The sequence below is a fragment of the Hippichthys cyanospilos genome, chromosome 19 (genome assembly GCF_059441005.1).
Source record: "Hippichthys cyanospilos isolate Australia breed blue-spotted pipefish chromosome 19, RoL_Hcya_1.0, whole genome shotgun sequence".
Taxonomy (NCBI): Eukaryota; Metazoa; Chordata; class Actinopteri; order Syngnathiformes; family Syngnathidae; genus Hippichthys; species Hippichthys cyanospilos.
This window is the reverse complement of record NC_142387.1, coordinates 7,507,448-7,525,125: the sequence shown is the minus strand read 5'-3', so window position 1 is coordinate 7,525,125 and position 17,678 is coordinate 7,507,448. Positions and strand designations below refer to the sequence as shown.

The following is a 17,678-nucleotide window of genomic DNA, read 5'->3' as shown; positions in this document are numbered from 1 at the left end:
AACTGAGCTTGTTAGTAAATCTGTAGTTTTTAAGACAAGTATAGGAGGTACATATGAAACAGGTGTGTGGTATTTATTTGAGACAAGACAAATGGTTTGGCTTATCATAACGTCTGGGCTAGTCATTAACTCATTCAATCCCAAAGACGTATTTTTATGTTTTTTTAAGAGTCCAGACATCCAATCCCAGGTACTCACATACCTTCACATATACTAAAAAGTTTATATTTTATTCCATTTTTTGTGTGTTTTTGGCGAAAGGAGGCTTACACTAAATGAATTAAGAACTAATGTAATTCATTACTTTAGCAGAGTACCAAATGTATCAATTATTTTAGTAGTTTAGTAGCTAATCCATTTTTCTTCGATTATAATTGCCAAAGTAATTAATTACTTTAGGTAAGTGCTAAAGTAATCAATTGCTTTGGGTGTTTAATGACCAAAGTAATCAAATAGTTTAGGTAATTAATGACTAAAGTAATTGATTACTTTAGGAACTAAAGAACTAAAATAATTATTTACCAAAATACAAAAATAATTGACTACTTTAGTACTATATTACCTAAAGTAATTGATTCTTCATTTAGTATCAAACATTTGTAGCCAAACACTAGAGGAAGAAAAAAATAAATACATTTAAAAAAAATTATATATATATATATATATATATATGGCAATTTATAAATATAGCCTCTCTGATAAACCACACACGCTCCACCCAAGCTCAAAAAAGCTCTGGATCTCCATCTTGGGGAGCTGTTTGTTCCTCTTGGTGTGCCAGTTGCACATAGCATCATACCAGAGAGACTACTGCTGAAGTCCATCCAAGCCGTTGCAGAAGCCGAAGAATGCGCAAACAAAAACTAATGCAGATAGACTCTAGCGCTCATTGCTGAGTTCCATTGTAAACTCTCTGAAGCTACCATTTCCACAAACATATTACAGAGCCAGAAAATTCTCTCAAGGTCTGGATAGGAGTTGCCTTATAGATGCCCAGCAAAAGCTGAATGCAGCGTCTGAATGAAGCGTTGTTCTCAAAGTCGTTTTTCCCAGATGCAGCTATGCTACTTTGTTGCGCTACAACACAGTGCACACTTTGTTTCCTGCTGACACAGAAGATATATAATAATGTATGGATGTATTCCTCTGTGGGAGTCACTGAGAAGTGTTACGAGTGGCCCCTGCCTTAGCATCTGGGGATATGTTGGAGGTCAGGAGCATATTTGCCAGAGGAGTTTTCTATTACCCTATACAACATGCATCTAAATGAAGTCCTCTGTATTCTTCTTTGTGTCATGTAAATTGGAAAAAAAATTAAGTCACATGTTGCATGAAGGAGCTCTTTTGCACTGGCTTTGCCATATATTTGATGATGTCTTCAAGTGGAATACTTGAATGCATTACATACTTTATCTGTGTAATTGTAGCATAACATATGTTCTTTCCATGAACACAAATACAAAGATTTAATCTTCAAAATGTCACTTTTGAAACTAAATGGCAATGGGATGTTCAAGTAATTGTTTGCATTAAAAAAAAAAAAATCCATGTGTTCAGATAAGCATTACAGTCTAAATATGTGTATGAGAAAGGATTAGTGGATACAAGTCCAGCAGATGTGGAGCAGAAGGTAGATGAGTACCTCCGCAGATGAAACAGACAATGTGTTTTTTGTGCGAGATTACACGTTGGTCTGCTGAGGAAGGTGGAAGCTGAGAAATGAAAAGAAATAGTGCCCCCGAACGCCGAGAGTGGAAGCGCCAATTGAAGGGAGGCTTTTAATTGGCTGCCTGGAGACAAGCGCCTCAGGGTGAAAAAAATTAGTATGCATAGGATCTGTGAACAGGAAGAGAATAGAAGGAGAGATTATACTAACATCACAAAGAGGAAAGTGTCCTCACAAATGACTCTGAGGATGAATATCAACCGTGCAAAAACCTGTGCAATATGTGGTTGTTTTCTTAAAAGCTTCAGGAAAAATAAAATATACACTTTCATTTTGTTTTCTTCCCGTAGAGTACCCATGCTCGGGCATGCTCGGCATGGTATCCGGCTTGATCACCGACAACCAAATCACCGCGTCATCCCACACCGATCGGAGCTGGGTTCCGGACAACGCACGTCTGCTCACGAGCCGGACGGGTTGGACCCTGCTGCCTCAGCCCCAGCCTTTCACCAGGGAATGGCTGCAGGTGGACCTGGGCGAGGAGAAAGTGGTGAAGGGATTGATTATTCAGGGAGGGAAGCACCGTGAGAACAAGGTCTTCATGAAGAAGTTCCGCCTTGGCCACAGCAATAATGGGTCGGAATGGAAAATGGTTCTGGACACCAATGGGAACAAGCCAAAGGTACTGTCTTACGAGTTTTAGAAAATAATTCAAATGTCCAGTTTGAACTCGGAGATACAATCTTATAACAGCTGTGCCAAAATGTATCCAATTTTTGGCCAAAAAAAAACAGAATCAATATTTGTGTTGATTTGACCTGAAAACAACCCAAATTTTGAGGTCATTTGGTACAAAATTACCTTAAAAATATCCCCCAAAGTTGGGTGAAACTGATCCAAGTGGGGTCCACTCCCTTGTTGATCCAGAAAAACAACTCTGATTTGGAGGGTACTTTGGATTCAACAGCCTTTATTCAGTTGTTTCGTGGGTCATTCATTTTACCCTCTTTGTCGGATGACAAATTTTCCACTCAAAAACCCTCGAAAATGGGGTTGTTTTAATTAAAATTTCACAAGAGGTTGGGTCAAATTAACACAAATATTGGGTTGGTCCTTTTTTCTCCTACCCATAATTGGGTTATTTATTTATCCAACTGTTTTTACTTATTTGACCCAACCTATTGGGTTACTCATTTTATTCAAGAACTTGGATGAAGTGAGTGACGTGCAAAACAACTGAATAAAATTGGCTAGTTTTGTGAGAAAAAATGCCCAAAAAGTATCTTCTTTTTTTTTTTTTTTTTTTTTTACCCATTATTGGGTTATATATTTACCCAACTGTTTTTAGAATATGGTTTATTCATTTGAGCCAACCGATTGGATCATTCATTTTATTCTAAAAAATGGGTAAAATGAATGACCCACAAAACAACTGTATAAAATTGGCTTGTTTTGCAAAAAAAAAAAAAAAGAACAAATGTATATACTAAAATAAGGGTTGGGTTTTTTGGGGGTATTGAAAAAGTTATTTAATAAGCCAGAAAATAATATAACCCACTAAACAACGATTGTATTGTTTTGTGCACTACAGCAAATTGACCGGAGTAGTGGATCCAATTGGGTTATTTTTTTTCTTACCTCATTAGTCCAATCTACTCACTTTCCCAGCTTTGTAAGTCTTCCTACAGTCAATGTGAGCAAGTTTCTGTCATGACTTGAATCAATTGAGGATCAGCGCCAAGAGTTATTCCCACTGCTCTCTGCGTTTTAGTATTCTGCGCACCACACACAGTTCAACTTTTTCAGTGGAAGCAAGAAACGTCACCTGAAGAGAGGTTGAAAGGAGTGGGGAGGAAAGTGGAGGCGCATAGGGAGGAAAGGAGATCCATCATACTGTGGAAAACAAAAAGTTACTTTCTGGCATCACTGGATATTGATCTGAGTATTTGCAAAAATAAATGTTTTACTCCAATAATGCAGACAGTAATTATATACACTCACTGGAAGCTGCTTTTTATACTTACACAATCTAATGGCAGCCAAATTCTTCGTTGAATGTCCCACCCCCAAAATCACCCTTTTTTTCCCCTGTACCTGTGTATAACGTAGTCCTCGTTTTGCTGGTATTATCAGAGCAAATAATGTAAATAAATAAAACATACCAATAAATGCTTTGAAATCTAGGATAAAAACTATGCTCCTTCTTCCCATATTTCCCATATCTATCCTTCGTAATATTTTCAATTTTCATTGTGTTCTTGAAAATGACAAATGACAAAAAAAAAAAAAAAATTAGGTTGTTTTGTACACAACAAACCAGAAATTTGGGACAAATTAATCCAAATATTGTGTTGGTCCTCTCTTGTCCTTTTTTTTTTTTTTTATACATTTTGGATTCAATGAAGAAACCCATTAGTTTCAGTTGTCCCTTTTTAACCCAGTTCAAATTGACATTACATTTTTGGGTTGTTTTACACGAACCATAAATGAGTCCCAAAAATTGTACAATTTTGTACAAGACAACTTCAAAAATAGGGTTGGACCCACAAGGCTGGGTCAAATTGACCCAAAAATTGGGTTGGTCCTTTTATGACCCATTATTGGGTTATTTTTAAACATGGTAAAAGTGGTAAACATGGTAAACATCAATGTGAAAATTCTTCCTGTCTTAGTTATAATGCCACCTTTCCTTATTTTTGAAAAAAAAAAAAAAAGTTTTAGGTATAGGGTTTTCTAGTCATCTTCAGAAACTGCTTCAACAGTCACCCTGTGTTTATTTCTTGCATTTTTTTTTTAATTTTAGATTTTTGAAGGGAATAGCAACTACGACACTCCCGAGTTGAGGACAGTGGAACCCCTACTGACCCGCTTCATCCGAATCTACCCAGATAGGGCGACGGCGACCGGAATGGGCCTGCGACTTGAGCTCCTGGGCTGTGATATTGAAGGTAAACAACGCAATGAATTACCGCACCTATAAATGACGCACTTTCAAAGTTAGGAAAATTACCTTTATCCAAGCAAAAACAATACGATCAGTCACGTTGATGACTTCTCTGCAAGCAGTAATGACATCGCCACCAATAGCGGTAAAGTGCCACTGACAGCGAAACCTTTTCCCACTCATGCTAATGACATTTCCAGCTGTGCTAAGGTTTCACAGTAATGATGCTCTCACTCATCATGACCTTATCTTTCCCATCTACACTCCATCGGTGCACTTGTGACCCGTGTATTATGCGGCATCTTTCAAGTACATGTTTTCATTTCTGTGTTGGAATACGTACAGGTGAGCCATCCATCATCCTAAGTAATGACAGGACTCTAAGTGGCTTCATGTCTTTGCAACAATTATTTAAAGGTGTGCATGAAGGCTCCTTATGCTGATCCCACAGCTGTGCAGCTTCTGTTCGCTATTCCCACAAGGGACACTTGTCTTGTCTCCCGGTTTCATCAAAGCTGCCCCCGTTGCTCGTCGCATCTCGGGGAGGGATCAAATAGATGCCCACCTGGCCCAGCTGGATTTTAGCAGCCTGGCATCCATCAAACTCTTCCAAGCTCCTGTGCGTTCTTTGTTCTTTCCAAGGGGACGCACGCATTTTCTGTTATCTGTAGAATGACTTTTATTTTCTTTTTCCGACACTCTTCAAATTGATAGCACTGAAACAGCTTAGCACTATAAGAATGCGGCGGGCTAGGCCTAAGTGGATTTACATATTGAATTTCAGGGCAGCCCATTCTGTTGTAAGCCTCATTGACTCCCAACAGCAGCTTTAGTCAGATGATAATGCTTGTTTTCAGTGTTAATGCCAAACACACACAAAACTCGCTCACACACACACAAAGTGTTGGCCAAACATGTTGTACTAGCCGTGCACACTATAACACAAAGACACAGGTGCGGAGTGTGTGCATGTGTGCGTGTGTTTGTGTGTGCACAACCCTTACGCAGAAGGGCTAAATCCTCATTTCACTGAGAGGCTCCCCTGATGCAGCACTGACCCCATTTCTGACCTTCTCCACCCTGAATCTGACAGGGGCTGATCTGCCTCATATTTCATCTAACTGAAGAAGAGGACACACATACACACGCATACAGACTACACATACATGCAGGGACTTTACTTCAATTTATCTATGTCTGTCTTTATCTACACTTCCCATCTTCTCTCCTATTCCTCTTTTCTTCCTCTGCAATAGTGAGATCTATTCATTACTTTGTGTGTCTACACCGTATCCATTGTACACACACACACATGCTGTGATGGCGGTGTAGCAGAGAAGGAAGAGAGAATCTGGAGTCTTACCCACATCCAAGTGTCAAAGGATCATGGTGACAGGCTGCTTTGGTTGTTGGGGGTCCTTGCCAAGAGCCATCTGAAACCCTGTTCTATCTCTGAGCTCCTATTATGCCTTTGATTTAACTCTATTTATAAATGACACCTCCACAAAGGTATTTTATATATGCATGCAAGGGTTGCTAAAAGGGGGATTGTTGATAGCTCGGTCCAAGTAGGTGTTGCACCCTAAAAAGAGTTAGGTCATAAATAACCTACTTATGGGTCAAATGGGTCTAACTGTTAGTTGGGTCGATCTGACCCCATTTTTTTAAAGAAGAAAAAGTTGGGTCCAATTAACCAAAATAGTGGTCAATCTACTTTTGACCAAAAATAGGGTTGTATATTTTACACATATAATTTGCAGTGTCCAAAATAGTAACAAGGAAAAAAAAAACCTCAACAAAAATCTTCTTGTTTTCTTGTTTGAAGATAAATTTTACACTCTTAAAAATATTTGGGTTAAAAATAACCTAATTATGGGTCTAAAACACACCAGATATTTAGGTCAATTAGGGCCAACTTCCTGGGCTGTTTTGCATAAAACAACCCCCAAAAATGGCTCATTTTATACAAAAGAACCAAGAAAGCGCCCCTTTTAACGCATATTTGGGGTATTTATTTTTAATACGACCCCAGATAAGAAAATGGATGGATAGATTGTTGTTTTAATGTCCAGTGTCCTTATATGATGAGGAAAACAAATGAGTAATAAGGTTTCATTCAATGATTAATTTTGCCTTCTCAAATCATTTGGGTTAAAAGAACCCAATTAAAGGTTAAAAAAAAAGATGCAGTATTTTGATATTATTATATTAATTTGACCCAACCTTCTGAGCTTTGTTTGCACAAAACAACATAAAAAAAAGTGTTTATTCAAATTAACACAAAAGGTTGGGTCAAATTGACCAAAATATTGTGTTGACACTTTTAACCCAACACTTTTTAAAGTGCAAAGTTGCATTTATTGCATTTATTTTATGGGTTGAACTGGCAACAATTTAGTATACTGACTGACAGATTTTATAAGCTTCACATATTTGGGGGCCAAAATGGAACCATCCCCAAATCTGAGTTTGTCCTTTTTCTTTCCCACCCCCCTTTTTTTTCCTTTTTTTTTTTTTTTTTTTACCTAAATATTTTGAGAGTGTGTAATTCAGAAACAAGAGGAATGATTATCATGGAATCTTATATACAATGCAGATCAGATCAATATTTTCCTTTAAAAATTCTAGCAATGTGACACTATGTGGCATAGTTCAATAGAGCCCAATGCAATGGGGATGACCAGTGGAATCAAAGTACTCAATAATTTTAATGCAAAAGCTGTTGAAGGGTTTAAAAAATAAAATTGCTAAACGGATACTTACTGTATTTAGCCATTTTTAGCAGTAAAAAAGTAATACTTTATCTGTTTGGTAATGTGACATTCGTAAGCTGAGCCCACATGATGTCATTTTCAATTGACAGCAAATGTCAAAATGTGTTTTTAAAGATATTTTGTACTGTCCATGTAAACAAATTTAGCTATACAATTAACTCACTGAGTGCCATTGACGGCTATAGCCGTCAAAACATTTTAATTGTGCTGCTAGCAAATGATTAATTATAGACTACATTTGTTTACTGCAGAAAATGGCTAAATAAGATTAGCATCCTTTGAAACGCGAAATCAAACCTGTTTTCTATCTTTTGTTTGCCGCAGCTCCCACGGTTCCCCCTTCCACGACTCTTCCGTCCACTTCCCCTGACGAGTGCGACGACGACCAAGCAAACTGCCACAGCGGCACAGGTGATGACTACGATATCACAGGTGCTAACTTCGCCCACATGAGACTGCAACTAACACCCCGACCCCTCCCTCAACCCCCACTTCAACGGAATATGCTCATCCTGCATCATTCATTTAAATCCTTTTTTCCTTCTCTCATCCAGTTTAATTGAACTGAGTCCCATGCATGCGCCCATGCTCACTGGCGAGTTAGAAATTTACCAGCACCCACTTTTGTAATTCCTACCTGAATAATTCCTTTCTCCTTTCCAAACAAGGCACTCGCATCTGCTTCATATCTTTCCATTCCTTTTATCGCTCACCTTGCTGGTCCTTCCCTCAAGTCCTTTAACCACTCAGGCCTATTGGCCTCATTTCCCGCTAACCCAGTAATGCTCTGCCTGCACTCCCAATCAACCCGCAGTCTCCAGAGAAGAGCATGACCGTCTCAGCAATGTGTTGAGGGCCTTGTTACATCAGTGCACTGTAACACTGACTCATGACTTTATGTGGTGTGTTGTTGCAGGTGGTACAACAATGCCAGAGACCACAACGGCATCATCGGATATCATCCCAGGTTAGTTTCGATACTACTACGGTTTCCAAGAATTAGCACTGAACACATTTTACGCTGATTATATTGTGCCATCATGGGTAAATATTTAGCCACTCATGGTTTGTTTTGCATTAATTTCCATTCTGTTTTATCGTGCCTCATGAAGTCCTCCCTTCACTGATGTATGTGTGTTATTAAAGTTGATGATAAGCCCCTCAGAGGCCCATGCTGAGGCTGGATGTGTGATGCAAAGATGATTAGCACGGGTGCTCCGCTGCTGCCTCAGCATAATCACTAATCACCGGGGCTGGCACAAACATGCACAAACCACACACTAGCACACACACACAAACCCTGAAACAGGGTAACACAATGCAATTGTGGCCAACTGAGGATGCAAACTCATACTAATACACATCGCCTATAGGTTGATGAGTTCGTTGCTAGCTAAAAGGCTGTGCCCCCATCTGACCTTGACTAATGGGCCATTCTGTAAACTCTACTCAGCCATTATCAGTTGGCCCTGAGTTCAATAGGCTTGGCTGCTACTCAACAAAGTGTAGTCATATGTATATTTGTGTTTTTTCGTGGAAATAGAAATATGGAAGGAATTAATTTGCACACCTTTCCATGCATGAATGCGAATGATCACAAAATATGTCATTATTCCTAATTATAGATATTAATGTCAGCACTTTGAGCGCTGTTGACTTCCTTTCACATCATCGAGAACCCTGACGATGAGTGCCACTGACGTCAATTTCAGTTTTGTTTTATTTTCTTTATGGGAATGGGCGGAGACAGTGTGTGTTGCTCTGGATTGAATAATTAGGTTGAGGGAAGAAAAAACCCTATGCTCAACCCGAAAAATAAAAAAAATGCTGTCATTAACAGAGTAAATGTGCAGATTTTTTTGTTTGTTTATTTGGTAAATACATATAACCGTTCCCATGGCGTTGACAACAAATAAAAACAGGATACAATAATATGAAAAACATTATGTTAACCTTTAAACCGATGAATGTTAGTGGGTCACGCTTATGGTGTGCTGTAAAAGGAAAGTTGAGGTAAGGCAGTGGTAAAAAATGCCGTCCCAAACTTGTTGTAACATGTTGCAGGCAGCCAATTGAAAGATAGAGACTTTTTCGAACCAAGACAGAGTGAACATGCAATTATATATTTAGTTGAAATACAATTGAACTTTGAATTGCATAGTTTTCAAAGTATTCAGAAATTATTCTTTTATTATTATTATTATTCTGTTTTACCTGCACAATGGTCTAACTTAATTGGGTTTGGGTTTGTATTTTATGTCATGGCAAAGACTTTAAATAACATGTCAAACATCTCCTGGCATCTTCTTTCATCCAATTTTAACAAAAGGCCAAAATAAGAACACCCACATATTTTCTGGCCTCTATGGAACACTTTTTTAATGTGTGGCATGTGTTCATGAAGAATGCCATTGTTGGATAGAGGTCCCTGCACTGTTACCATAGTTGTCATCGAACCTCAAGTCCCAGCTCTCATTAAAATCTACAATTCTCTGTGGGTAGCTTCCATTGAATGCAACTTTCAAATAGACAGCATGCCAGCAATTCATTTGTCCTCTTCACATCCTTCTTTCTCCTCTGACCTGTTTCACTGTCCATTATCTTTTTACTTTTAAAGCCAATAACATCTTGAAATATGTTAATACGTATAGTGCTGTCAAGAGAATAACACAATTGAGATGACTTAAATTCTGTAGTTGATCAATCCACCTAAAATCTTTTTAATCCCCACCTAAAAATTTCTGAGAAAAAACCCTCAACCAAAGTTCTTTTTTGATACATTGTATTATTGTGGCAAATCGAAAGATTGATATGTAACAAGAAATCAGTTGCTTCAGTCATTTATTTTCTTCAACTGACATTAATAGATGCAGTTGGATTTTGATAATCTGGAGAAATTGTGTTGTTTTCCTTGCGTCGACAGTGAAATACATAGAAAATAAAATCAAAATAAAACACCCGTTGCAGACTTGCTCAAACTTGGGCTCTTCACTAGTTCAGTTAGGCAAACAGTTTTGCTATTGCTCGATAAGTTAGCGTCTTGCTAACATTAGCTGTGGCTCCAGTCAGAGCTGCATGCTTTGCATTTATTTGGTAGGTTAAACTTGAGTTGCTTCTTTGGTAAGCAAGCTCCTTCTTACAAAAAATGCACATTATTATTCCTGTATCAAAGGTGACATTGGGGCATTTTTTTTAAAAAAAGTGAAATTTACCATTCATCAGACCAACAACTCTCATATGCTCTTGAACTTGCCCTCCTAAGACCCTATCAAGTCATGCCAAACACACTTCAGAATGTGATTGCTCTTTGTTTTCCAACCACCACCAGCACAAGCACCAGAGGTCCAATGCATAAAAAAGTATTAAACCAGCATATAGAAAGCATAAATATAGAGATTAAAATTAGATTAATACAAGAAATTAAAAAAAAAAAAATACAGCTTGAATTTGACTGTATTTATTGATCGCAATCAATCTGTTATTTTGGCACCCCTAATTATCAAAACAGTGCCCTAAGTGTTCTGTTTGTTTGTTTTTTCCCTTTCAAATTGCCTGACCTGAATTAATGGTCGTCCCTTCATTTTTTTTTTTTTTTTTTTTTTAGCCTTAGTGTTTCAAAGCAAACTACCATAGTCCTTTGCTGCCCTCTACCGTTTACAGCTAAATATCGCAAGGCGATGAGGCCACATGTCCTAAAGGATGTTAGTTCTCGCTTCTTATTGAATGGTTTAAGGAGCCATTGTCATATTCTTAGCGTATATTAACTGTGATGTAATGTTTTTCCCCCTTATATATATTTGTAGATTTTCTTTGGTTTGCCTGTGACTTCGGCTGGGCGAATGATCCGTCCTTCTGCAGGTGGTCTTCTGAGGACACAGGTTCTCGGTGGCAAATTCAGTCTAGTGGAACCCCTACTCTCAACACTGGACCCAACATGGATCATACAGGTGTGGCCTCTACTCTTTAAATGGACCACGCCGTATATATAGACCACACTATACTGTATTACCATTTGACATTGTCCAAAGCTGTCAGAAAGACAAATTATACACAATGTTGCAGATTTATAACACGTTCTTTTATCCAATAGGTGGCTCTGGAAATTTTATCTATACCTTGGCGACGGGTTTACAAGAGACAGAAGTGGCTCGACTGGTCAGCCCAGAGGTCATCTCACCGGATTCTGACCTTTGTGTGTCATTCTGGTACCACATGTTTGGGTCACACATTGGTACGCTGCATATCAAACAACGCAAACAGACTGCTGACGGGCCTGCTGACATCTTGCTCTGGACTGTCAGCGGTCACCAGGGTAACCGCTGGAGGGAGGGCCGTGTCCTCCTACCACGTACAAACCGGCCCTATCAGGTCAATTAAAACTCATCCTCTTTTGAGATTTTTTTTTTCTTCCATTGCACATTAATCATGAATGTGTTCTGTGTTTTAGGTGGTGATTGAAGGATTGGTAGAGAGAAAGAGCTGGGGAGATATTGCTGTAGATGACATTAAGGTTCTCAGTGGCCTCACTGCGACAGACTGTAAAGGTGAAGTTCACAAAACAGAACAAAATTAAACACATTGTTTACTAAATATCCTTTTTGGACAAAGCTTTGAAGTAAATTCTCTGTTTGGACAGATCCAGACGTCTCCACTGAACCGATGCTCCCAGAGGATCACTTTAATGAAATCAGTAAGTACATCAACTTTTCATTTTTGTACTGGTTTTCATTTCTGTGTAATCTAATCACAGAAATGGGTTGCAACTAACATGATTGTAATGTTAAAGTTTTTGCTCAAGCATACATAGCCTATTTCAAATGTAATCAAGAATATCATGGAAAAGAAGAAAAACTGAACGCATTGAAAAGAAAAATGAAGACAATTACCTAGGATAAGCTCTCAAAGTCTGTCAAAAGACATCACTTAAATGCATAATTAATACACAGGGTGCCAGATTAATGCGCTAGCTGTGATTAATTAATTATAGTTATTGTTTTAATTGTGTTAATCTTGTTTTTAATCTCTATATTTTGCGTACGATGATTAGACACGTTTTTATGCATTTAGCTTCCTTTGAAAAACAAAATTCAATCACATCCCGAAGGGGACACTGTTTGACATAAAGTATTTAGCTCCTGTTGTGGGTGGGATGGCACTATAAGGAACAGAAGGAAGACATGAGAATGAACGAGCATGTGAGAGTGTTTTGTCCAATGAGTGGTAAACTTAACTTGAAAAAAATGCCCTGGCGGCACCTCTGATAAAGGTAGAGTGTATTTTGTGTAAGGAGTTTGTATATCACAAGAAGCAGCTTAAGTTTAGCCTACTTCGTAAATGCAAAGCATCCACAACCACTGCTAACAATAGCAACAACAACATGAGCGAATCATAGTAAAGCTCGTTGCCAAATTACTGGAGAACACCCTTGTTTGAACAAGTCTGCGATGCACATGATGGATGTTTTACGTTCATGTTCTATTTATTTGGACATGAACTAAAAAAATCAGCAACATTCCTCCTGGTAGTTGAAATTAAAGGTTGCAACTAGTATATGGGACTAGTCTCAAATACAGCAGAAAATAGAGTAAATAGTAACACAGCTTCTGTTTAACAAAATAATTTAGAGAAAATAAGAAGAAAATAGTTGTTTTTGTATATGAATATTGTGATCTGACACAATCACACCAGCTATGAACTAATTTGAGAGTCTTTCTCAAAAAATTGTGGTGAGATCAAAAAGAGATGAATTAGATCTTTGTGCTTTTTTTAATCTCTCGATGGGACTAATTGCTAAAATTCAAATTACGTCCAAGATTAAACAAAATGTTTAAATAACGGGTGACATCAATGAAATCATTCAGAAGAAAAACTGATTTGAAACTTGTATGTTATTTTCTGTATGTAAATTGGCCATCAAGTGAGAGGGAAAATCACTTTAGGGATGGTTGAATATTTTAAATAAGATTTCGGAAGTACTTTTATAAGAATTCCACTTTGTCTCAAGATAACTATAACATACACAATGTGTCTTTTTCTTTATTTTGTGCATGCATCATTTGACATAAAAAAGAATGTCCTCCAATTCCGGAATGACTTCCATCTAAACTCACATTATTTTTCCTTTTTTTTTTCCAATCCAGTCGAGGAGATCACGGAATATCCCGACTTTGTGGAGACCAACCAGATCAGTGGAGCCGGCAACATGTTAAAGACTCTTGACCCCATCCTCATCACCATCATAGCCATGTCCGCCCTGGGTGTTTTCCTGGGCGCCATTTGCGGTGTTGTCCTTTACTGCGCCTGCTCACATGGCGGCATGTCCGAAAGGAACTTATCCGCCCTGGAAAATTATAACTTTGAACTGGTGGACGGGGTCAAGTTAAAGAAGGACAAACTCAATGTACAGAGCTCATACTCAGAGGCATGAGAGCCAAACCAGCACATTCATGTGACTATGTAACGTGCACAGTTTCGAGAGTGTGCGCAGGACTCGCTGTAGCTACATCTTCTCGTATTTCCATACGAGAAGACGGACTTTAAGGAGCGCCCGTTACCCTCAGCTTTCAGGGTGAGGGACAGATTCAGGAACCGACGGGAGGTTTGAACTAATCTACGCTTTTCTCAGGAGCTGCAGTAAAAGAACCTACCAGTAGGGGACACTGTGTACAAAATAAATACAGGAAAAAAAGATGTACAGATACGTAGATGAAATTTTAATTTTCTATTTTGATTTTCCATTCATTTTTACAATTGGACGCTGGTGTTGAGACCAATTTAATAATAATGTTAAGAGTATTTATCATTTTCCGGAACTATTTTTTTTTAAGTTCATAATGTCGATAAATTTCAAGTTTTGAAATGAAAATCTGAAATGAATCATATCCGGCAAAACTGTAGATTTGCCCACGCTATGGCATACAGGGTGTGCTCATAATTCATGAATCTGATATACTGTATGAACCCCTCCCCTCTAACTTTCCTCAATCCAAAATGAGAGTCACATCCATGGGAATTTATGGTTCTGATAGTGCCTTTAGTACATATCGGATGGTCTCCTCTTTTGAACAAGGTGGTTGTTTTTTTTTTTTTCCATTATTATTATTACTGTACTTGGTTTAATTTATGGTGAAGTGCAGAAAACAGGGGCACATGATTATTTAAATACCTGCAAAACGGTATTTAGTCTATCAATCTATCACATCATTGTGCTTTATTTGTGTCTGAAAATCACACGCTGTAAATATGTTTTAATATATTTTGTCTTTTTTTTTAAGGAAAGTGATAAGAAAACAAAAATATGCCTTTTTTTCCATTGTGTGTCTGTGTTCAAATCGCGTATGTGTGTGTAAATACAATCTCCTGACTGTTTTGTGGTTGGTGCAGTGTTAATGTTTCATTTGACATTTTTGTGACAATGTTCAAGCGATTTCAACATGCATTCAGGCCGATTGTCATCAAAAGCACCCGCTCCATTAAAAATCACCGATGGATGAATGAGTTTAAAAGAAAAAGGCAACAAAACGCACACTGAAAACTAAAGCAATGAACTTCTGGCTCGTATTTTTTTTTTTTTACATATATATATCCACCAAATCGCATTATCATCTGCTCTCATGAAGCTCTCACAACATGCTCGTTTTGTTGGTAGAGGCACCAACATACCAAAAAAAAAAAAAATGCAACAATCATGTTTTGCTTTTTCCCTTTTAAATGTCACTGTGGATTGCTCACTGAGGAAAAGCTATCTGAACAATGCAGCTTGTGTGCACTTTGATACTGATTCCCTCCTGATAGAAATCTATTAAGAGGTTAACTAAAGAATGGTGCTAGACAGTAATTAATTTAACCACACACACAAAACAGTTAGCAACCATAATAATGTGATGTCAGTGCTGTTTTCAGTAGAATGCAACAATGGTGAAATGGGAGAATAATTCAGGTTACCTGGCCTCCCTTCATGGCTGTACCAAAGGGTCTATACAAGTAACAAGAAGAAATAGAGAACATCAACATGAAGAATAACACACAGTAGACTGTTTTTCTATTTGCTTGTGAAGCAACAAGAGGCTGACAGTTTGGTGTGAGATCTCCAGAAACTCCGTAGAGACTTGTTTAATGGGAGAATGAACTTTGGGGGACATTTACAACATCGGGACACAATATCCCTCAAGGGACCTCAGTCGGGAATTTTACACCAAAAGATTGAAAAAAAAAAAAAAAAGTTGCTAGAACTGGAAGGCATACATCTTTTGCAGTTGTGTGATTTGTGTGTTGTGCTGTGGTGACCACATTCTCAGCTTGTTCCTTTCAGATTGAACATGACACTTTGCTCTGCCGCTACACATAATGTTTTCAGCTCTTTAAAAAAAAAAAGTGTAGCTTCAGCAACATCTGCTGCTCAAGTAGGAGGAAAAGAATACCGTAGCGTGGACTCAAAAGAAACAATGTTGCACTGATAAATATTATATTTGAAAAGCTTATGTGTTTAAAGCGAATATTTGCAAAGAAAAATGACAAAAAGGCAAAAATAGAGTGGAAAAAGAAACACATACTGATGATATCTTTCATGTTTTTTATATATAATTTCAGGTTATGTGATATAATTCTGAAATGTAAAATATTGGGATGTTTTCATTATTGAAAAAAAGCATTATAGATCCCCCTTTCATTTCAATGGCATATTAACGCCCCAGTTTGTACTGTCATTACGATTTTGTGTTTTTTTAATAAAATGAGAAAATACTTCTTTTATTTTCAATACTGCTTCTGTAATTTGCTGTTGTAGAAGAATATGAATAAACAGCAAGGCCTTATAAGAGTGTTTGCATTATGATTCAAAGTGCTGATATATTATAAATCACTGTGATACACCACAACATGTTTTAGAGACATACGGACAGAGGGAAAAGTTTATCATTTTAGTTTGGGCTTCATTTTGTGTGTGTGTGTGTTGTGTATATATATATATATATATATATATATATATATATATATATATATATATATATATATATATATATATATATATATATATATATATATATATATATATGGTAAATTCAAGATTTGTTCATTTATTTTTTATTTTACATGGTTTGTTTTGGAATGTTATGAAATATAGTAGTTTTTTTTTTCCTTTCAGACTCCGTGGTTTATTATTACTTCAATCATAATTTGACAGTGATGAAAAAGGAGAATGATTACAGGTGCAGTCATAAAGTTAGCGGTAGTCATCTAATTAAGGTACCGAAAGTGGTGCAAATAGACTATAAAATAAGAAATAACAGGAAGTACAATTATAACTGCCTCGGTGTGAACTATCACATGTACCAAATGTGTACACTCGTATATTGGTCTTTCCTTGTAAACAGCCCATTTAAAATTATTACATCCTCGTAGGTGATCAGACAATCAATGATCATGATCTCGTAATCAAAATGGAAATAATATGAACGTCAAGGCAGGCACTTATTGCCTAATGTTTTATTTATACACCAATGGTAAAAATGCATATATATTTTTTTCTTATCTTTCTTAAAACGTTCTGAACTAATACGGGCCAGTGGTGATCCAGAATGTGCAGGGCAGTTCATTATCGCTAGTGAAATGGATCCTATCACAACGATTAGTAAATTTTGATGACTTGACCGAACAATCAAAAGAGAATATTAATGTCTCGCGTTTTATTCTACCCTGCACTGTTTCTTTACTTCTACTGCCTGTTAAACATTTGCTTTCAATTGTTTATGGAATGTTTTGTCTGTTTGACTGCACTGACCAAGAATGACCACAGAGAGGCGGTAGAGTATAGAGGTCAATTGCTGGTTGGTTTCTCTTGCGTATTCTCATTATAGTACTTGGCCTTTATTTTATTATGCTACAAAAGGTTACCAGGGGATTTACATAAGTGGTGTATAATCATGGGAAATATTAGCTCGTCCTTGTATCTTTTTTGTTCATTTTAAATGTCATACATTTTAGGACAAATATTATGATGAGTGATTTTCCATGCTCTTCTTGACCAAAATCAGTTCAGTTTAGTTCTCGAATTCAGTTGCATTGTATTACCAAAAACCCAGACTATACATTTAAACTTGATTTTTTGGGTATGTACAATTACTGAATAAGCCTGATGTATTTGTATAACTTTTCAAGTTTAAAATTTTCGCAAAAAATATGATGTTTAGTTGTGGCTTTTGATGTATAAACAACTTTGGACTTGTCAGAATGTCTCTTTTGTCGTAGTATGCTGATAGCATTCGACTGGCTTCCTGTTACACATAGTGCATCACTT

The 17,678-nt window shown here is 37.3% G+C and overlaps 1 protein-coding gene across 3 annotated transcripts in view; it reads left to right on the top strand.

The window, feature by feature from the left end:
• Positions 1-16,200, top strand: part of nrp1a (neuropilin 1a) — a 65,246-nt gene extending 49,046 nt beyond the window's left edge. For 2 of the 3 annotated variants that reach the window (XM_088401721.1, XM_088401720.1), the window contains exons 11-19: positions 2,017-2,348; positions 4,470-4,614; positions 7,709-7,816; positions 8,301-8,351; positions 11,188-11,331; positions 11,475-11,752; positions 11,832-11,928; positions 12,021-12,074; positions 13,525-16,200. In XM_088401721.1, coding sequence (XP_088257847.1) covers positions 2,017-2,348; positions 4,470-4,614; positions 7,709-7,816; positions 8,301-8,351; positions 11,188-11,331; positions 11,475-11,752; positions 11,832-11,928; positions 12,021-12,074; positions 13,525-13,811 — 1,496 coding nt within the window. In that variant the 3' untranslated portion in view covers positions 13,812-16,200. The remainder of the gene's footprint in view (positions 1-2,016; positions 2,349-4,469; positions 4,615-7,708; positions 7,817-8,300; positions 8,352-11,187; positions 11,332-11,474; positions 11,753-11,831; positions 11,929-12,020; positions 12,075-13,524) is intronic. The other variant, XM_088401722.1, reaches the window with a different exon arrangement.
• The last annotated feature ends 1,478 nt before the right edge of the window (positions 16,201-17,678 follow it).